Source organism: Colobus angolensis, unplaced genomic scaffold (genome assembly GCF_000951035.1).
Source record: "Colobus angolensis palliatus isolate OR3802 unplaced genomic scaffold, Cang.pa_1.0 Scaffold59, whole genome shotgun sequence".
In the NCBI taxonomy this organism is placed as follows: Eukaryota; Metazoa; Chordata; class Mammalia; order Primates; family Cercopithecidae; genus Colobus; species Colobus angolensis.
The window spans coordinates 3,142,162-3,158,408 of record NW_012119487.1 but is presented as its reverse complement, the minus strand read 5'-3'; the positions used below and the strand labels follow the sequence as shown (position 1 = coordinate 3,158,408).

At 35.2% G+C, this 16,247-nt stretch overlaps 1 protein-coding gene across 4 annotated transcripts in view; it reads right to left on the bottom strand.

Moving 5' to 3' along the window:
* Nucleotides 1-328: 328 nt before the first annotated feature.
* The window catches only part of SUCO (SUN domain containing ossification factor), an 85,903-nt gene continuing 69,984 nt past the window's right edge, over nucleotides 329-16,247 (bottom strand). For all 4 annotated transcript variants that reach the window (XM_011962321.1, XM_011962318.1, XM_011962320.1 and 1 more), the window contains 5 exons: nucleotides 11,172-11,276; nucleotides 10,263-10,417; nucleotides 9,696-9,787; nucleotides 3,379-3,434; nucleotides 329-2,340 (listed from right to left, as the gene is read on the bottom strand). In XM_011962321.1, coding sequence (XP_011817711.1) covers nucleotides 1,897-2,340; nucleotides 3,379-3,434; nucleotides 9,696-9,787; nucleotides 10,263-10,417; nucleotides 11,172-11,276 — 852 coding nt within the window. In that variant the 3' untranslated portion in view covers nucleotides 329-1,896. The remainder of the gene's footprint in view (nucleotides 2,341-3,378; nucleotides 3,435-9,695; nucleotides 9,788-10,262; nucleotides 10,418-11,171; nucleotides 11,277-16,247) is intronic.

Genomic DNA, 16,247 nt, shown 5'->3' with positions numbered 1-16,247 from the left:
TATAGTTTTTGCTTCTTAATAGGCACAGAGCTACTACTATTTTCACTTCTTTTTTTCTCATGTAGTTATAATGTGGGAGAGGAAAAAATAAACCTCAAGTTGCAAAATGTTATGCTGTATTTAGACATGAAACAGTTAAAGTGAAATTTTGATAGTATAGGGAGCAAAATGTTTATGTAAATGTACAATCATTTTGTAGTTGGCTGAAATGTGATCAATATTGAATGGAATGTTGCTATATTTAGCTTTAGAAGTGGCAAAAACTTAAATCTCTGTTCAAAGATTAATAATTTCTGAGTTCTCTTTTAAAAGACAAAAGAACCAGTACTTAATAAAGACAAGTGTTCAGATTTATTTGGAAATTCACAGTTTCTAATGGCACTACAGCTCCGTAGTTACATATTGAAAATTTTCTTTCCACAACACACAGACCACATAATTTCTCACTCTACCTCTGCTCTCATCTGGACCTCTTTTCAAGGGGCTTCTATACAATCAGGCCCTCTTGCTCTGAATGGCTAATTGTGCAGACGGGAAAGAAATTTAAATCTTCTAAAACACGCTGTTAACCTAAAGCAGCAACTTAAACAAACAAAAAAGGCTTTAAATAAGTCACATTACAAACAACACCCAAGAAAGGTATTAGACAAGTTTAAAAACAGTTACTACTAAAAGTGCTCAATAAGTTATAACTTAAAACATCACAACACAAAATGGTCAATTCTCTCCCTTTCAAAAAGAAACATGTTCCACTTTCATTCATTACTGTACAATCACACTAAGAAATCATTGTATTCAAATACAGTTGCTGCCAATTGTTTTTTAAAGACAAAAAAAAAAGACAGAGACACTGACATCACGTATGTATCACCTCTGCACATTTGTAGCCAATACAAAGCAAACATCAAGGAATAATAATCCCTTTAGACTTAACCAATTAGATGAAGCTTGACAAACTCACTAACTGGATCTGTGCATATGTATGCAGGCAGTGATTATATCATGAGACTTGTACTAATTGGCCAAACCTTCAAATTTTATATTCATACTAATAAAAACAGTGAAAGTTTGGAGGATTAGTGTTTATCGTGTATGTTTAAAATGTAAGCTAAAGAAAACCTTCACAAATGGTTGTGTTTAAAAGGTGAATTTGTCAAAAATTTGTTTGCATATATCAGTTGTTTGTAAAAAAAGATCCTGTAGGGTTTGTTTTTCCTCATTGAGTTAGTAACTAAGTAAGAAGTAATCCAGTCTGAATAAGTGAAAATAACAAGAGCATCACCACCTACCTAAAAGAACAGACTTAAAAATTCCATTAAGTGTTCATTTCCAGTGAGTTTGCTAAACAAAGATCCAGTTGGCAAATCTTTAGGATCTTTAGACTGTCTGACCCACACTGCTGCGCTTCGGGCACAGACCCCCTCAAAGCCTTGTAGTGTTTGTAGCTTCAAAAACCTAACAAAGTTATAAAAGAAATCAAATAACAGAAAAAGTTATCCCTCCTCTTCCAGTGGCATTATAAATAGACAAAAGGCACATAAATATGGGAAGGTGCAAGAAATAGGAACAAAGCTAAAGGAAGAGGTTTAGGCTTTCATTCCTATCCCACCTAAGGAACTGGGCTTCCAAATTACTTTTGTCCCAGTAATTAATCTTGTGAAAAAACATCTTTATAAAATGTCTACCATTGTCCTTATAGGAAGTGATCAGCTTTGTAAAACTGTAGCTCATTAACCAAGATTGACACAATCCCATTTACTTTTTAAAAAGGCAGAAACCATAATTTCTGAATGCCTTTCCCATTAATATTTTCTCCCTCCCCAAACCCTTCAAATACCACAGACTGTTCTTCAAAGAACAACAAAAAAGTCTTCAGTATGAAAAGTTCAATTAATTTTAGATATGTCCCGAGACTGCTGTAACACCAAATGTTCCCACGGTGATCTCTTTGTTTCCTTTGATTATGTCATGCAGGCTCGGCAATGATCCCGACTTAGTCTGTATTAGAGTTTTTATCAATTTTCCTTGGTCTTGAACTTTAGATCGCCTTCGTTTTAAAGCCCTCTTCTCAGTTTTTGTCTTTTGAGACTGCCCATTGCACAGACTTGTGCAAGCTGAAATGCCACAAAAATAGGACTCTTCTGACTGTGATGAAGTTTCTGAGCTTCCTTCAGATGGAGGACCTTTATAAGAAGAGTGATAAACTTCTCCCATATTAGAAAAATCTCTCTGGTTCGTAAAGGGCTTTCTTCCTTTTATGTCTCCATTGGCTATGGGGTGCAATGGTTCTGCAGGCTTTATGGTCTCAATTTTTTCAATTTTGTACTTGCAGCGCTTCTTCTATAACACAAGTAAAAGAAAAGTTAGTAATTATACTTCCCATAGTAACCTTATCAAAGACCTAGAGAGCTGAGCAAATAGAGAAGTGCCACCTCCTGGTGAAAAGTAAAACAGTATTATAAACAGCACAGACACATACATTGTTATGTTCTATGTAGATACTACTATCACCTTCCCATTTTGTAAATACTACTGAATCAAAACTCTTTAAATTGCTTACCTGCTACCTATGAATATAGGTTTAGGGAGTGATACTAATATCTGAATATCTACTAACTGCCAGATAGCATACAGTTTGCTTTCAAGTATTATGGCAGTTATTAACCCTGAAAGGTCGGTATTTTACCCTTGATTCTTAAATGAGAAAAGCAAGGTTCAGATGTTTGGTTCCTTGCCCAAGTTACAATATAGTAAGTAGCCAGGTTGAGAAGGAATCTTAGGCTATTTTCCTACAAAGCCCAAGTTCTTTCACCTAGATGAAATTACTACTAATTAAAATTAGTATAACTGAATTTGAAAGGCAAAATGAAAAAGCAAAGACTTTGAAGCCAAAATATCCTAAGTACATTCCAAGTTGCTGTTTTTTCATTAAAAAAAAAAAATAAGGATAACATCATCTTCAGGTTGTGGTGAGGATTAGAGAAATGGTGCATGCTCTGTGCTTGGTGTGCATTCGGTAATAAATAATGACAATCATCCAAGGATCAACAAATGTTTTTTGTAAAGGGTCAGACAGTAAATATTTTAGGCTTTGCAGGTCACATATTTTCTCTCTTGTATGCTGTTCTGTTTTATTTTATCACTCTTTAAAAATCAGAAAATCTATCTGGCTCATGGCCCATATAAAATAGACTACATATGGCCTGTGGGTCACAGCTTGCTGACCCCTGTAAATATTTATTTACATCATTACCATGATAGAAAATACATATTCAATTAAAGACTACTTAAAGGTAATTACCTTGAACCTTTCAACCTCTTTTCTTCATTTATGATCACAAAACATAGCAATAAACTTAAAAAGAAATAAACAATTACCTTCTTTTCTGGAGAAAACTTGAGGGGTTCTACAATGTACAAATCATTTGGGTCTACTGTAAGTGAAAAAAAAAGCAGATGTAAAATACAAAGTGGATTTGGTGGATTTGCTATAATTACACACCGAAATAAGAAAAACCATTCCTTATTATCCTTTAGTAATAGAACCAATTAATTTATATCAGGTTAACTATGTATTTATGTATTTTAAATTAGTAAGCAAAAAGAGGCAAGGTGGAAGATGATACGATTCCTATACTTGACTGGTCATCTTCAAATAACTATACTTCCTTAAGTTGTTAACTAGTAGCTGGTTATCATCAACCAATACAATAAGGATCTTTCTTTGGGCCTAGCCCTACTCTTTTACCTGATAAGAAAAGAAACATTCCTGGGTAAGCTAACACCAAACCTGCAGATCATCTGAATATTTCCCTGAAGGACTAGCCTCTAAACTGTGTCACAAAGGTAGACTGACAATGTGCAACAAGTAGTCGTGACCGTGTTTGGAAGCCAGTTAGAGAAATAAACACAAAAAGAGATCCAAGATATTTTTCTCTGTTTATTACTATGATCAAAACTATGAAATCCTCTAAAAACAGCTTGAACGTGCAATATATATTACTAAGCAATAATGAATAAACACTTCTGGCATAGTGAGTAAATTAGATTTATTAGTTTTAGCCCAAAGTTTCTAAGGTTTCATTACTCTAAGCAGATTCAAGATATATCCCTATCCCACCCCCACACTGACAAAATAGACACACATTTTTAAAAGAGAGGCTATGAGACTTTAATCCTATTCAATCCACTAAAAATAAACAATTTAAGGTCTGACAGAGACAAAAGCTTACACATAGCAAATTTACTATAAAAGTTTCCCATTTGGGAAATTTATTAACATAATTCAAACAATTGTAATTTTTTACATTATATTTCAGAGATTTGAGAAAGTCATCAAATATATGAAAATATCAAAACATCCCTCTAAACAGTCATTTCTATCAGATTACTAATCTTAATTTACTTTCTTTAAAAATGATGTATATTTCTAGAAATGCTTATGTTATTCAGATCAACCTCTACAATGAAAGCAACTAAGTAATGATAGTTTGTTTTCTTAAAAAAAAAATCACTAAAAGCGTTGAAAAGCTGCCAAGAAAGTAATCCGTAGGCTAAAACTGAAAGAAAAATGGGAACCCAGAGAGTTAAGTGGAAGACAAAAGTCGTTTTTGCCCTGAAAACTTTTGCCAACACAAGAATATATGAACTCTGGTTCTCATGGTATCATAAGGGAATGGATCAGAAATCAGGTCCTAGGGCCCACCCAAAGTTTAGTGTCATAAGATACCATCTTCCTGTGTACAGCAAACTGAGACTCCAAAGGATTATACCCTCAGGGAAAGAATGAAACCATGCATGAACTTGCAGTACAAATTATCATCACCTGGTGGCCCAACAAACCTCAAGTCATGAATGTAAGATATTACACGAATGTAAAACACACAAATTCCCTCTCAAATAAGAACCTATATTCTAGGCCTCAAATATCGCTACAAATAATTTTTCAAAGAGAAAAAGTAGCACACAAAGACACAACGCACCTTGAGTAAGAGCTTAAAAGACAATGAACAGATTCACAAAAATTTAAGATACTAGATTTATCAGACACGAACTATAAAGACAATTATGCTTAATATGTCTAGAAAATAAGCTTCAAAATATCTGCAGGAAACAAAAATCTGCAGGAAAAAAGGAAAATACAGACCTGGATTTTAAAAAAATACAAAAAGAACTCCTGGAAATGGAAAAAATAACTGAAATTGAAAAACCAACAAATAAACTTAGTAACAGTACGACTGCTAGCCTGGAAGCATATCAGAAGATATCATCCAAAATACAGCACAAAAAATCAAAAAGGTGGAATGTTTACAAGACAGGGAAGATACACGGAGAAGTAATCAGTTAAATTAAATATGAGAATCTAAAAGAGACTGGGGTACAGGGAATATCTGGGAGGAAAAAATAATGGTTGAAAACTTCTCAATACCAATAAAAGAAACCTACCAATCCAGAGCTCCAAAGAGCCCCATGAATGTCAATGATAAAGAAAAAGGAGAATATTTCAGTTTTAACTAATGACAAATGAAAGTTCTCAAGAATAAAAAAAATTAGTAAACATGTGGTAAATTTAAATGAACATTAAGTGTAAAAAGAAATACTTTGTTGAGTTAAAATTAAGCAGAAAAAATAGAATTAAAATATACAAGAACAGTAACACAAATAAGACTTGGGACAAATAAGAGTTTTAAGATCTATGTGGGCCGGGTGCGGTGGCTCACGCCTGTAATCCCAACACTTTGGGAGGCTGAGGAGGGTGGATCACGAGGTCAGGAGATCGAGACTATCCTGGCTAACTATAAGACGTGAAACCCCATCTCTACTAAAAATACAAAAGTTAGCCGGGCGTGGTGGCAGGCGCCTGTAGTCCCAGCTACTCCGGAGGCTGAGGCAGGAGAATGGCGTGAACCTGGGAGGCGGAGCTTGCAGTGAGCTGAGATCGCACCACTGCACTCCAGCCTGGGCAACAGAGCGAGACTCTGTCCCAAAAAATAAAAAAATAAAAAATAAAAAAGATCTATGTATTGTTCAGGAGAAGATACAAGTATTGATGAACTTGAGACTTTGGAAAACATTAATACTTGTGACTTCTAAGGTAACTAGTAAAAGAACAGAACCAGTACACAACTTCCAACACAACGGCAGTAAAAGGGAATATTTACTTCCTTCCCGAGTAAAAAATCTTAATGAAAGCATGGAAGGGGAATAAAAAGAAAAATAAAAAGGGATACCCCTGCCCATCTAATTTTTATAGCCCTTACATACCAAAATCCAATATGAGAAAATATTACATGCCAATCTTATTCATATAGGTGCAAAATTCCTAAATAATTATCTAACAAAATTATGTGGAAATAATACATACAATACAAAATTCACACACATATATATCATGACCAACTGGTATTTAAAATGCAATATAAGTTTAACATTAGAAAACTGAATATAACTCATGTTTGTAACATAAAAAATGGAAATAAAATCTAATATAAAAAATCTACAAAATACCTATGACAATAGGTAACACATAATGACAAAATACATAATAAAAAATCCACAAAACATCTATGACAAATATAATATTAGCAGTAAAACACTGTAAGCTTTCCCTTTGGATCAAGACAAAGATGCCTATCAATTACTTTTAACACTGCTGAAAATGCAAGCTAACACAGTTAAGAAAGCAAAGGAAATAAAAGCTATAAGGACTGCAAAGGAAAAAACAAAACTGTCTTTGTTCTCAGTATCTGTATTCACTGAAAATCCAAAACAATCTGCAAGTGAACTAGTAAAACGACATTGCTTATATAGAAAGTTCACCTTAAAATTCACGTAAAATCTTAAGCGACCTCAAATAAGGAAAAGAATTTTAAAAAGAACGAAGTTAGATAACTCACACTTCTAGATTTCAAAACACATTACAAAGGTATAGTAATCAACGTGGTAGAGTACTGGCATGAACACAAATACACCAATAGCACAAAATAAAGAACCCAGAGATAAGCCCTCATGTACATGGTCAACTCATTTTTAAGACGGGTGCTAAGACCACTCAATGGGAAAAGGATAGTCTCTTCAACAAATGGTGCTGGAAAACCTGAATATTCACATTCAAAAGGATGAAACTGGACCCTTATCTTATACTATATACAAAAATTAATATAAAATAGATTAAAGACCTAAATCTATAAAAGTCTTAGAAGAAAACATAGGGGAAAAGCTTCATGACCTTGAACTTGATGATTTCTTGGCTATGACCCCAAAGTACAGACAACAAAAACACAACAGACAAATAAGACTTCATCAAACTTAAAAACTGTACATCCAAGGACACAATTCAAACAGTGAAAAAGCAACCTAAAGGATGAAAGAAAATATTCGCAAATCATATTATCTAAAGGGGGTTATAATCCAGAATGGAGGTTATAAAGAATTCCCTGAACTTATTAAAACAAAAAAACAAACAATCCAACTAAAAAATGGGCAAAGAGATATCTGTATACCCCTGAACAGCACTACTCACACAACAGCCAAGAGGGGAAGCAATCCAAATGTCCACTTACAGATGAATGGATAAAGGAAATGAGGTATATAAATATCACAGATTGAATATTATTCACCTTTTAAGAGGAAAAAAATTCTGTCACACGCTATAATATAGATGGACCTTGAGGACATTATGTTGAGTGAAATAAGCCAATCACAGAAAGAAAAATACTGTATGAGTTCACTTATATGGGGTATCTGATGTAGCTGAATTCACAGAAACAGAAAATAGAATAGTGGTTGCCAGGGACTGAGGGAAGGAGAAAAGGGGAACTGGTTAATGGACACAGTTCAGGTTTGCAAGACGAAAACATTCTGAAGATCTGTTTCAAAACAATGTAAATATACTTACTATTAATCAACTGTGCACTTAAAAATTGTTAAAATGATAAATTTTATGTGATTTTTATCACATTAAGAAAAAGACATGATCTCTCCCACAGAGCTTAGAAGTGAAAATAAGGCAAGTAAAAATAGGCAAAATCAAAGCATACTATGATAAGTGCCATAACAAGAAAACTTATCAAACAATAGAAGAAATAAATGAATTAACTATTGGTAGAACCAGGACTAAAGTCAGTCTCCTACCTACTCTACTCAACTTCCTTTACTGGTAAAGATACACCAAGATGACACTGCTGTTTAAAATAGAAGTAATTCTATTATCAGGTGCAAAAAGCTAATCTGTTTGGCCCTAAAAAACTGGATAAAGAGAAGAGAAATTGTAAGATAGTCATGATTTCACTCAAGACTAGAAATGCTGAGAAGTAAAAATCTAATGTATTGCCTAATTGCATGGGTACACCTCAAATAAGGAATGTCTTAGAATATGTAGTAACTGTAACTCTCATACGCAGCTGATAGAAGGGCAAATTCATACAACAGTGTGGAAAACTGTACGACAGTATTTACTAAAGCTGAACACACACATATCCTATGATCCACCAATCCCATTTCCAGTGTATACCTAACAGAAATGCACAGGTGTTTACCAAAAGTATGTAACAACTTCAAAATGAAAATAATCTAAATGTAAATGAATAATGTACAGTATATGTATATAATGGAATACTGTAAGGAAAAAAACTAAACAAATGACTATAGTCAATGGCATGGTGAATATCACAATGGTTAGACATCAAAATACTGGTTATTTTGGGAAAGGATGGGCAGTGACTAAAAGAACACAAGTAAGTTTTTGAGGTGCTAATGTTCTACTTCTTAATTTAGGTGTTATTTGCACAGCTGTATTCAGTTTGTGAAAATTCATTAAGTTTCACATATAATTATACTTTCTTGTATGTACTTAAATTAAAAATTTCACTTATAAAAAGACATGTCAACCAAAAGAAAAAGAAAAAAGCAAGGAGGAAGAAGAGATTTACTAGCCTTAAGTAAACACACATGTAATGGGTTAAGTCTGTAAAACTTTGTAATAATAAACCAGTGAAGCCTAGGAATGATTACTTGAATAATTTAATCAACTGAAACATGCCACTCAGTTACTAAATCCTACAACCAATGATTATTAAGAAAGCACTCCTAAATAAAATATGTAATTTATTTTAATATTAGTATGACAACAAATTTCTAATTCTCTTAATAAGCATTAATTACAAGATCCTGAAATAGGAAAATATCCACTCAGTACATCCATTCATTTAAATGTATTTATTTAGCGTTAGACAATGGAACCTAATTATAGGTTCTGGGGCTAAAAAAAGAGACCAGATTTTTGTTCAGAAAGTGCCTCATAGTCCTAAACTAGAGACAAAAGGGGTCCTACCTGTATAAGAAGAGGAGGCAGAAAAGCACAGGATGCTATGGGAGCACATTCAGGTTTTCCATATCTGTTGAACTTTCTCAAACATCCCTTTCTAAAAAGAAATACTTCTAAACAGGAGCATGTGCAAACAAAGCTACCAACTGCTAATTAAACTAAGCCCCCCTCCCTACCCTCTGGGCTTTTAGGAACAAAGACAAATATAAAATGTGAAAATGATAAAGTGGCTTTGACACAGCACAAAGACAAAGGCTACTTGTATCCATTTTTTGTTGCAGATGGTCATGAACACAACACCGACATTATATTTATGCCAGAAGCTAGTTTCATGTTTATATATACATATTATATATCCACAAAAATCTACCTTCTTTGCCAGTTAACTGTAGAGACTTGGATCTCATGAGTGGGAATGAAGTTCTTCTTTTCAAATTCATGTCATCGTAGGAAGAGAAACACCTAACACATTAAGAAAAATACATATTGGTTACAACGAGTGAAGTACTTATAATTTACTCTTTTGTTGAGGCTACACAGAGGTTATTGAGAACTGTACATACCACACAGGACTAACTCTACACTCCAGTTATTGCTAATACAGGTGAAAAACAATTGTAAAGATCTTTATGTAATAGGTACTGTATTAAAATATGTATTCTCTTCTTCCTTTGAATTCCACATTTGAGAATCTTTCTCAACCAAATATTTCAAGGGTTTCATGCACTTACTATTAGTGTTTTCTCTATTATAGTCTACAGAGCCAGATTAGACATAGGACCATCTTACTATCCAATGATGTTTTTAATGTTTTGGTTTCAAGATAATCATATAGGGAAATAAATTACCTCAGTCTCCCTTTATTTGCTTAAAACTTCTCAAAAATATATAAAGCATAGTAAAAAAATAAAATTGTGAAATATAATGCTGACATTACCTTTTAGGGCTTGGATACTGATTACTTTTAGGAAGCTTTGAAATATAATCTCCATCAAATTGGGAAGTGTTTCGACAACGCTGCATACAAAGCATCAGTCCCAAGACAACACAAAGAACCAAAGATATGACAAGATAGCTTTGTCGATCTGAAACCTGAGATAAGAAGAGGGTTAAATAATCATCATAGGAAATCATATTAGGAAAAATATGATTTGATATCTAAAAATAAAGGACCAATCATTTTAAGTATATATATATATATATATATTTTTATGAGATAGGGTCTCGCTCTGTCGCCCAGGCTGGAGTGCAGTGGTGCGATCTCCGGCTCACTGCAAGCTCCGCCTCCCTGGTTTACGCCATTCTCCTGCCTCAGCCTTCCGAGTAGCTGGGACTATCGCTGCCTGCCACCACGCCTGGCTAATTTTTTGTATTTTTTTTTTTTTAATTATCCCTCCCCCAGGACGTAAACCCTGTGAGGCCAGGGACTATTACCTAACCGTATGCCACAACCTAGGTGTGTACAGCTCACACTTCACATATGCTAGATGCTCAATAAAAAGGTTTTAAATCAATGAAATTTTTGCTTTGTTAAGCAACTTTATAAGCCTTTTTGAATTGAAAATGAAGTACGTGTTGCTACTATCAATGTTTACAAAAGGCCTGCTAGAAGTTTCATACCAATATTATAGGTATGGCCTAAATTATGAAAGCCATATTTTACAAAGACTGTGATAATATATTTCCAAAACTTAAAAATGCCATATTCTGTTTTTTTAAAAAGTTCACTACAAATTACAATTTTGTTTGCTCAAAGTTTTAGGTACCATGTTCATGTTAACAAGTCTGACTTTATGACAATCTCTATACATGCATTGGGTCTCACAATACCAGCAGTAACAATTACCTCCCGTTTCAATTCTGCTACTGTTGCTGATAAATTTGAAACAAGCTGTGTCATGTTGGTCAGCTGTGCCTGTAGCAACTGGATGGCTTCAGTTTGCCGCTGATCCTACAATAAAGGAACTTATTTTTCTTTGAATATTAACTACAAACTATTAACGTTAAAAACTGAAGTAAAATAATCTAAAAAAACTCCATTATTTCAAAACAAATATATTAATAGGAATCTCAATGAGTAAGTAAACTTTGAAATTTTAGAAATAAAACACTTGAAGTATCTGAGACTGTGTCTAACCCTCCCCAACAAGAATTATTATTTATTTACTTTTTTTTTTGCCACTCACTGCTACAACATGAAATACTGTATAACAGAAGTTGGTAAATTACTTTTCAAATTAACATGGGTTCTATAAATAAACTAGCACACAACCAGAAATATTTAAAAAGTCACTTAGCGTTTTTAAAGCAAAGGAGTTGGCACAAAGACAAACTGAAAATTTTCTGAAGAATGTTTTTGGTTATAAAGTAGGCTCAAAACCAAGTTTTAAAAATTTATTTCATAGCATATTATGTTAGAACTTAGGATGGGACACAGTGAAATATCTATAATTGTTCATCTAACCAATGCTAAAATATCACCAATGAAAGAAATGCATCAAAAATGCCGATCTTTCCATTTGTTTTAGGCAGCACTGAATTTTAGAAACTTTTATAATCAACAAAGATGTCTTGTTTATAATATAATTGGTATGCATACTTTAGGGAATTATACATCGCATTCATAGTTATGACTCTGTATTAGGGAGACTTAAACTGAAAATTTGAACTTATTAATAAAGTTAGGGAGGAGGAAACAAGGGCAGGAAGAAGGCAAGGAAATATAAAACTCTTTTAGGACCCTATATGAAATATCTACATAACTATTATTCTAGACCTAAGTTTTTTACATTTTGATTCAAAAAAGTTTTAAGTCTCAGCTGTGTACCTGTGTGCGGAGAGGGTGTATAAAACTACAGCAAAAGATTTCACTTACTTCCCTTACTGTGATCCACTATGGTACTTTCTATTCTACCTCATCTTTCCAAAATGCTAAATGTGACTTTTTAAATTATTTCTTTTGAATCCTGACTTAAATTTGACTCTGATAAATTCAAGACATTTATAAACATTTAAAGGACAAGCTATTAAAGTTAATACGTTAACAATTCTAATCAGGATTAACTTCCAATACTATTAATATGCAACTTTGTTGAAAAGTACTTCAGTAAGTCTTTGAGACACAAGACATTGACGTTACATATCAACAAAGAGAAAATACACAGGAGGGGGCATTCGTATTCAAACTAATGAAAGCTAAATAAAACACTGTGTTCATGAGTCAGAAGTCTTAATATTAAGATGACAATTATGCAAATTAATCTATAAATTCATCAACATAATCCCAATCAAGATTCCATTTTTTTTTGTAGAGATTAACAAGCTGAGCCTGAAATCCATACAGAAATGCAAAAAACTACTACAGCCAAAACAATCCTGTAAATAATAATTGGAGGACTTAACATTACCTGACTTAAAATGTTAATATGAAGCTACAACAAACATAACATTGTGTTATTACCTTAAAGACAGACAAACAGATCAATAGAACAAAAGCCCAGAAACAGACCCACATATATATGGTTAACTGATTTTTATCAAATGTACAAAGGAAATTCTGTGGAGAAAGGACACTCATTCCAACAAACGACTCCAGAACAAATGGATGTCTATATGCTTTGCTCTTCTGACCCTGACTTTCCAAAAAGAACTTTGATCCATACCCTGTAACACATAAAAGTTAACTCAAAATGAATCATGGGCCTAATATAAAACTAAAACTATTAAGCTCCCAGAAAAGACAAAGGAAAAAATCTTTGTGATTCTGCATTAGGCAAAGATTCATAGAGCAAGAAGAAAACTGATATACTGGGCTTCAACAAATCAAAAGCTTCTGCTCTTCAAACCACACTGTAAAGAGAATAAGAAAACAAGTAATGGATTGGGAGAAAATATTTGCAAAGTGTATCTTCAATTTATAATGTGCCATGAACAGGAGAGTAAGATGCACCTAACAAAACTCTGCAGTATAAGGCCTCCTCACTTCACCATCCCCTAGTCCCAAATAACCTTTTAGAAAAGTATAAAATTTCTTTATTATGTGATAACACACATATCACACTAGAGGTGCAATATTGGAATAGTTCCCTTAAAATCAACAAGATGGGGGAATGGTCATAATTACCAGTCCTGTTGCATCACTATATAACTCTAGCCAAGAGATAGGGAAAAAAAAAAAATAAAAAGGTATGACGATCAAAAAGAAGAAACAAAGATGTTCTTACTTGCAGTCAATAAGATTATCTACATTAAAAAAAATGCACACACACACACACTTTTAGAGTTTAACAAAGTTGCAGGAAAGTCCTCTGCGTTTCTACCTAACACACACACACAATGTACTATGAATAATGCTCAAGAAAACTTTCTCGGAAGGTTCCAAGATGGTCGAATAGGAAAGTTCCAGTCTACAGCTCCCAGCATCAGCGAGGCAGAAGACAAGTGATTTCTGCATTTCCAACTGAAGTACCAGGTTCATTTCACTGGGGCTTATTGGAGAGTGGGTATAGCCCACACAGTGTGAGCTGAAGCAGGGCAGGGCATCACCTCACCCACGAAGCACAAGGTGTTGGGGAATTCCCTTTCCCAGCCAAGGGAAGCTGTGACAGATGGAACCCGGAAAATTGTGACACTCCCACCCAAATACTGTACTTTTCCAATGGTCTTAGGAAACGGCACACCAGGAGATTATATCCTGCGCCTGGCTCGGAGGGTCCCATGCCCACAGAGCTTCACTCATTGCTAGCACAGCAGTCTGAGATCAAACTGCAAGGCAGCAGCGAGGCTGGGGGAGGGGTGTCCGCCACTGCTGAGGCTTGAGTAGGTAAACAAAGTGGCCGGGAAGCTCGAACTGGGTGGAGCCCACCACAGCTCAAGGATGCTTGCCTGCCTCTGGAGACTCCACCTCTGGGGGCAGGGCATAGCTGAACAAAAGGCAGCAGAAACTTCAGCAGACTTAAACGTCCCTTTCTGACAGCTTTGAAGCAAGTAGTGGTTCTCTCAGCACGGAGTTTGAGATCTGAGAACGGACAGACTGCGCCTCCTCAAGTAGGTCCCTGACCCCCGTGTAGCCTAACTGGGAGACACCTCCCAGTAGGGTCGACTGACACCTCCTATAGCCGGGTGCCCCTCTGAGACAAAGCTTCCAGAGAAAGGATCAGGCAGCAACATTTGCTGTTCTACAATATTTGCTGTTCTGCAGCCTCCGCTGGTGATACCCTGGCAAACAGGGTCTGGAGTGGACCTCCAGCAAACTCCAACAAACCTGCAGCTGAGGGTCCTGACTGTTAAAGGGAAAACTAACACACAGAAAGGACATCCACACCAAAACCTCTTCTGTATGTCACCATCATCAAAGACCAAAGGCAGAAAAAAACACAAAGATGGGGAGAAACCAGAGCAGAAAGGCTGAAAATTTTAAAAATCAGAGCACCTCTTCTCCAAAGAACACAGCTCATCACCAGCAACGGAACAAAGCTGGACAGAGAATGACTTTGACAAGTTCACAGAAGTAGGCTTCAGACAATCGGTAATAACAAACTTCTCTGAGCTACAGGAGGATGTTCGAACCCATCGCAAAGAAGCTAAAAATCTTGAAAAAAGATTAGACGGATGGCTAACTAGAATAAACACATAGAGAAGACCTTAAATGACCTCATAGAGCTGAAAACCATGGCACGAGAACTACGTGATGCATGCACAAGCTTCAGTAGCCAATTCAATCAAGTGGAAGAAAGGGTACCAGTGATTGAAGATCAAATAAATGAAATGAAGCGAGAAGAGAAGTTTAGAGAAAAAAGAGTAAAAAGAAATGAACAAAGACTCCAAGAAATATGGGACTATGTGAAAAGACCAAATCTACATCTGATTGGTGTACCTGAAAGTGACAGGGAGAATGGAACCAAGCTAGAAAACACTCTTCAGGATATTATCCAGGAGAACTTCCCCAACCTAGCAAGGCAGGCCAACATTCAAATTCATGAAAGACAGAGAATACCACAAAGATACTCCTCCCCAACCTAGCAAGGCAGGCCAACATTCAAATTCAGGAAATACAGAGAACGTCATAAAGATACTCCCTGAGAAGAGCAACTCCAAGACACTAACTGTCAGATTCATGAAAGTTGAAATAAAGGAAAAAATGTTAAGGGCAGCCAGAGGGAAAGGTCGGGTTACCCACAAAGGGAAGCCCATAAGACTAACAGTGGATCTCTTGGCAGAAACTCTACAAGCCAGAAGAAAGTGGGGGCCAATATTCAACATCCTTAAAGAAAACAATGTTCAACCCAGAATTTAATATCCAGCCAAACTAAGCTTCATAAGTGAAGGAGAAATAAAATCCTTTACAGACAAGCAAATGCTGACAGATTTTGTCACCACCAGGCCTGCCTTAAAAGAGCTCCTAAAGGAAGCATTAAACATGGAAAGGAACAACCAGTACCAGCCACTGCAAAAACATGCCAAATTGTAAAGACCATCGATGCCAGGAAGAAATTGCATCAACTAACGAGCAAAATAACCAGCTAACGTCATAATGACAGGATCAAATTCACATATAACAATATTAACTTCAAATGTAAATGGGCTAAATGCTCAGATTAAAAGACACAGACTGGCAAATTGGATAGTGAAGACCCATCAGTGTGCTGTACTCAGAAGACCCATCTCACGTGCAGAGACACACATAGGCTCAAAATAAAAGGATGGAGGAAGATCTACCAAGCAAATGGAAAACAAACAAAAAAAAAGCAGGCACTGCAATCCTAGTCTCTGATAAAACAGACTTTAAACCAACAAAGATCAAGAGACAAAGAAGGCCATTACATAATGGTAAAGGGATCAATTCAACAAGAAGAGCCAACTATCCTAAATATATACGCACCCAATACAGGAGCACCCAGATTCATAAAGCAAGTCCTTAGAG